This window comes from Eumetopias jubatus, unplaced genomic scaffold, assembly GCF_037043125.1.
Source record: "Eumetopias jubatus isolate StellerSeaLion01/CBP00866 unplaced genomic scaffold, mEumJub1_p1.0 scaffold_16, whole genome shotgun sequence".
NCBI classification, from domain to species: Eukaryota; Metazoa; Chordata; class Mammalia; order Carnivora; family Otariidae; genus Eumetopias; species Eumetopias jubatus.
Window position 1 is genome coordinate 91,062,709 of NW_028274822.1, and position 6,000 is coordinate 91,068,708.

General features: G+C 55.1%; 1 protein-coding gene across 2 annotated transcripts in view; it reads left to right on the top strand.

Moving 5' to 3' along the window:
• GLT1D1 (glycosyltransferase 1 domain containing 1) overlaps positions 1-5,496 on the top strand; it is an 81,197-nt gene extending 75,701 nt beyond the window's left edge. For both annotated transcript variants that reach the window (XM_028089006.2, XM_088019633.1), the window contains exon 12: positions 2,771-5,496. In XM_028089006.2, coding sequence (XP_027944807.1) covers positions 2,771-2,932 — 162 coding nt within the window. In that variant the 3' untranslated portion in view covers positions 2,933-5,496. The remainder of the gene's footprint in view (positions 1-2,770) is intronic.
• The last annotated feature ends 504 nt before the right edge of the window (positions 5,497-6,000 follow it).

Here is a 6,000-nt window from a genome sequence, read left to right on the forward strand (position 1 = left end):
AGCCAGCCACGTGGTTAGAGGCACCGCGAACGAGGGGCTCAGGTGCACGAACCGCTGGCTGGCTGCCAGAGTGTGGAAGGTTGATTTCAAATCTGTATTCCGATACGGATCCGGAGCAGCATTTCACTTGCTAAAGGGGGACTCGCGGGCCAGAGAGCCAGCCTACCCAGGGTGATGCACGCGTGTAAGCTGTGAATGCGCTGCCGTCTGAGGCGGATCTGGAGTCGGCAGCTCAGTGTGAGCTCTCCGTCCCTGACGGAGATGACAGAGGAACCGGATAGGAAGAGGGAAGGTCGCCAATCGCTCACACCTGCCAGACCCCCCCCCCCACCTTACCCTTCGAAACAGCAAACAAACCTCACACAGGCTTTGCCTGAAGGACCTCAGTGGTTGTCAAAGGGCATCCCTTATCCTCTTATTTTGTGAACCTTTGTATAAAACTAAACCAACAGTGGGGGCAGAGTCCTGACCTTCCCTCTGAGAGTGTAGCCCATACTCTGTGGTGGTCCGTGCCTGGGCCCTCGCTCCCTGTCCCCTTCCCGGTGCCTGTGGCGCCCCACGGCCCCATCTTCACACCCCATGACAACCTATGCATCATAGGCACGGTCGGCGGACAGGCTGCTGCCCACGCACGGTGTCCTGAGAGCCCACGCCTTCTGGCCGTCAGGTTCAGGTTCGTGGCCAAGCTAGCTCTGTGTGCAGGCACTGTCTCCCAGGGCTCCTGGCGGCTCCGAGTCTGGCCATAGAAGGTGAAAGATCAAGGCTAATCCGGTTAATGCCTTGGTCAGCCCCGACAGTAGCAGGGAGGTCTTGAGGGAAGAGGCGTGTGGTCAGTCAGTATGGCTGTGGGAGGTGTGGGGGGAGAACAGAGAAGAAGTGGGTTTGAGAAAGGCTCCCGTGAGGCCAGGCGGCTCGTGCTCTCGTGTCTGGGGCCCACGGGGGAGACCACGTGCCCCGGGTGAGCGAAGGGCCCGCACAGGGCCCATTGCCGGCTGCCCTGGGCCCACAGGCCCAAGTCACAGCCCTTGCTGTGTTTGAAGAGAGGCTGGAATTCCCAAATTATACTTGGATTGTGCCCATTTGTAAATGTTGATAATTCAGTCGGCTGTTAGTTTAGATGCTCTGTGGGCCTATCCCACCATCCAACCATCCAGGGGAAGATCTGCTGGGCAGCTACCAGTTAGACATCTGCTCTGGATGAGGCCTGTCCCCTCTCTGAGCGTGTGAGGGATGGGGCTGGCACACGGCAGCGACATTCCCAGCAAGGTCATGTCCGAGGCGGTGTAGTCCTAGCTGGGGACCACGTCTTGCCCTCCAGACACAAGAGAAGGCTGGGGGTCCTCAGGTATCTCGGGAGCGAGGGTCTCACCAGCCAGAAAGAGGAGTCTGGGCTTCGTGTGCCAGGACAAGCATAGTGGGTTCTGTCTCTGCAAGACGAGGCAGGGGAACTGGGTCCCTCATGCACCAGATGAGTTACGGAACTCTCCCTGAGGCCCTGCTATGCACTGAGTGAGGTCCTGGAGGTAGAAGCTGGGAGGGAAAGGGTCCAAGCCACACGTGGGGTTTGGGGGCCAGGCAGGGTGGCTCTGGGATAGGGCCGCACAGCCTCTTCCCAAGCACCACGGGCACCACCCCCGTCAGATGTCGTAGGGATCGGCTCCTGGGACTCTCACAGGTTCTGCCCAGCGAGGATGGGGCCGGCCCCGACGGACGAGGTGCCCCGCAGGGAAGGGCCCTTGTGGCAGCAGAGCCCCACGCAGGAAGCTGGGGCATGATGGCGAGCGTGCGGGGAGCAAGGGGGCGCAGTGTGCCACGTGCCGGGCCTGCAGGGAATGAGGGGGACGAACAGGAACCATGAGGTGCACGGGACGCGGGAGTGTGGTGGGCATGGTGCTGATGCAGCCCCCACCGTCTCTGTCTCCTGGAGTTAGGTTGTGATGGCCACACATTTTTTTTATAGAAAAATCGACAACATAAAAATTAAATGAAGAAGTATCACAGTTGAGCATTTGGAGACAACCTCCTATTTCTGCAGGACACATGCAGGTGGGATGCATTCCCTTTCCCATTTGGACGGGGCTCTCTGTAGCCTCTTGGTTGTCACGGGTGGTGAATCCATCCGCTCTCTGCTCCAGTTTCTCTGTCTGAGAATGGGCTCATGGGACAGCCCAGAGTCCCAGTCCCTTTCTGCAATACCAAAATCCAAAAAGCGCCTGAAAAGCAATTTGATTTTTTGGGAGTTTGGTGCCAAAACTCACTTGGCAGCAAACTCGTATCTGAGCTGATGTGAAGTTATTTGTGGCTTTGTTTATCCTGCTTCGCCTGACTAGTCGTATGTTTTGATCTGGAAATTGTGGCATGTTGCGTATGGGGCACCACTTAGAGCCACCGCGGGGCACACGGTGAAGACAGAGGGCACAAACCCCATCATCAAATCCCCCCATGCTGACTTCCGGACAGCAGGCACGTGATGGAGGCTGCTGATGGTGATGATGTGTGGCCGGTCCGACCCCACTGTCCTCCCTCGGCAGAGAGGAGAGTGGGGGGCTTTCTCCTTGACCCAGTCGGGAGCATAAGAGGATTAACGTTCCCACCATGTGGGCCAGAGCCGGGCACTGTCCTGTCTCCACCTCATCCCCCTAAGGGCCGTGCCCCCAGAGCACGGGAGGCCGACGAGGGAGAGGCTGGGAGCTAACCCAGGCACAGGCGTTTGCAAATCCCCGTTGGCCAATTATTTACACCCGTTTCTCTTCCACCTCCTTCTTTGCAGGAGTTTGTTCAATTAGCAAAGAGACTGGTTCGTGATCCTGCGTTGGAAAAAGAAATTGTGGCCAATGGAAGGGAGTATGTGAGAAGGTGTCACTCGTGGCAGGCGGAAAGAGACACCTATCAGAACCTCGTCCAGAACCTCGAGGGAAGCATCAGGGAGTAAGGGCACTCGCCTGGTGGTGTCACGCGCCCGCCCGGGGCCACCGCGGACGCACGGACCTGGGTGAATACCAGAGACAGAGTTCTGGGCCAGTGGGGCCAGTCCGGTTCACATCACGCCAGTTTCAATGGAATCACTGATAAACAACAGTTATAAGGCAGAACCTCGTCCAAAACCTGTCAGGACTTCCAGAGAACATCCCGGATGTGTCTACCAGATCAGCTCCTGAGCGCAAGAGCTTCTGGGGGCTCCTGGGGGCCGGGCAGGGGGAGGCGGGGAGAGAGGGGTATTAGCCGCTATGGGACTTAGAGGCAAGCCGCACAGCAGACACGTCCCACCTGCCTTCTGATGACCTGTAACTCATTGTTCAAAACCAGCAACTAAAGTCCAACGTGTCCACAGGAGGGAGTCCACAGAATAAAGTGTGTCACCGTCAGCCCACGGACATAGCCGCTGTATGTTCATGTTCATGTTGTGACCAGCATCCAAGAGAAACCACCCCCCCGACCCCAGTCCCAGCCCTGAACACACAGGTACTGACGCTCGAGCATCTCCTGAAGGGCGGTTTATGCACAATCACCAAGTTAATGCCAAAGTGTAGACGTGAAACTGTGCTTTCCCACAAGCATTGTACACGGCTCCAGTTTCATACTCAGTTAACTCTATGTTTCAACATTTTGTGTATCGGTTTCAGTTTGCTGAGGCCCATGTTTGAATGATCCAGGAGTAAGTCTCCAGAGAGTACCGAGGCACCATGACCTCCGAATACAGGGAGGAAATGCACAGAATGGGGTGCCGTGTTTTGCGGCAAAGAGGCGCTGCTTCCTCTTGGCTTCTGGGCCTGCATCTTGGGTTAGCTCCGCCCTTGCCCCTTCCCCACTTTCCCCGGGGTGCTGTGCCACAGGGCCTGCTGGATGGGCAGCTTCCTGGGATCTCCAGCTTTACCGAGCAGACTGTGCGGGCTCAGCTGGCAGCCGGTGCTTGGGAGCTGAACCTGCCTGCCTGTCATTGATCTGTAGCTCTCAACGGTGTCCGGAGAGTTGCTCTTTACGCATTTTTCCTATGAAGACACAGTGTCTTCTTCCTCCCACTGCCTGTGTCTCCCCACGGCCCACCCTCACTTCCCTTCTGACCCAGTGTCCTCTTGGAAAGTCAGGGGGCCCGTGTGGGAATGACACACAGAAGGCCTCCCTACACAAATCCTGGTGCCCGGGCCTCATTCCTGACCAGTCACATCAGCTCTCGGGGCTGGAGGCACCCAGGCCTGAGCTCTCCAGCGACCCAACACTGCCACCAAGACCGACAGGACAGCTACTGCCTTAAAGGGTCCCTCTGAATAGGGACTGGAATTTGACAGAAAACGAACATCTGAGAAGAGGCTAGATGATGACTTTGTATTGAAAAGTGAATCCAGAATGAAGAAGGTAGGTTAAATTCACCTGATGTTTAACACGCTTGATTTATGCCGGCAGAACTGAAACTCTAAGTGCAGGGCCAAGAAATAGTTCCCACCAACAAGTAAATAACAAGCAAGACAATGCCCAGGACTTGGTCAGTGCTCCCCAGAGCTTCTCCTTCCTCTGGTCTGCAACGTCTGTCCCGTGGTCCTTGGAGGCTGTCTCACCCTTGCCAGCTACCTGGTTCTAAGCCGCCAGGGACCCAGCCTGTGGTTCAGGTCACTCCCCAGCACCTGTCCATCCACATCAGGAAACCCCTCACTTCCCACAAGATGTGCAATTTTACTTCTCAGTTGATTTCCAGAGGTGGTGGCATTTAAACTCTTTGACCATGAAATAGTGAGAGGGACCAACTCTACGCAGGTATAGACAACAAGAGGATGTCACTGAGGATTACACCTGGTTGTACTTGATCAGAAATTCAAGATAACAGTGGTATAAGCAGGAGAGAAACGTGTGTTTTCTCTCCCAAGTCCAGGGATTAACCACACGTGTGGTGTTCCCGGGGGGGGGGGGGGGCAGGAACTCGGACCCTCCATCCTCTTGTTTTTCCCCCCCAGTACATGGCCACCTCTACCTCACGCAGCAGGGTGGCTGCCCACGTGCTGCCATCACACCTGATTTCCAAGTTGCAGGAGGGTGGAAGGAAGGCAGGAACAGAGACTTACCTATCTGCTTTCTTTCAGGACAATTCCCACCTCAACTCACACACTGTGTCCCACACCCAGTTGCAAGGGACACATGGAAATGCAGGCTTCACTCCTAGCAGCCATGCACCCAGTTAAAAACCGGGGCGGAGGGGGGGTCCATTATCAAAAGAGACAAGTAGGTTGCACATCAAGAGACAGTCTGCAGGTGTCGTGGCCATTAAGATATGCTGTTAGTAGGCTCTGTAGCCCCAGGCATCCTACTTATTACTAACCACTGGGTACCTTTTAATGCCAAGAGAAATGTTTTCCACAAGGTTTTAGTTTACTTTTAAGGCCATCCAGACACGGCTCACCTTCCCTGCCCAAGATCTCATTTCTATACAAGCTCTCAGCCAGTGCAGTGTATCCATTAGTACTTCTCACCCTGCAGCATCTGAATTAAAGACTGAGTCAAAGATCACATGGGTTTTCACCTGAATCTCCTACTAAAATGTTCATTCCCACTGGGGGAACACCCGACAGACCCTGGAAGACACAACAAAGCGAGGAAGCGTACTGACGATGTATATGTGATCTCGGCCACTCTGAAAGTTCTCATGGTCGCCCCGGATGTGTAAACAGGTCATTGTTCACGTTGCAAGGTCTTGGGAAACTGAACTCTTTTTGGGAGGGATCCATGAGTCAGAGTTTGGTGAGGAACAAGGAAGAATTTACATTCATCAGAAGATACAGCAAAGTTCCTTCTTGCCTCCTGTTTGGCCTCTACAAATAGTGTTTAAAACAAAAACCCCTTGTGGTCAGTTATCGGTGGGAACTCCCCGCGTGCGGCCTGCTTGAGCGTGATACACCGAGTCACGCGCACAGGCAGGTGTGAGCACCGCCGCGTGAGGTTAGGGAAAGCCAGCCTCTGCAGGTCTGGTGATCAGATGGTCCTGGTTTTAGATGGCGAATTGAATCCCTAAGC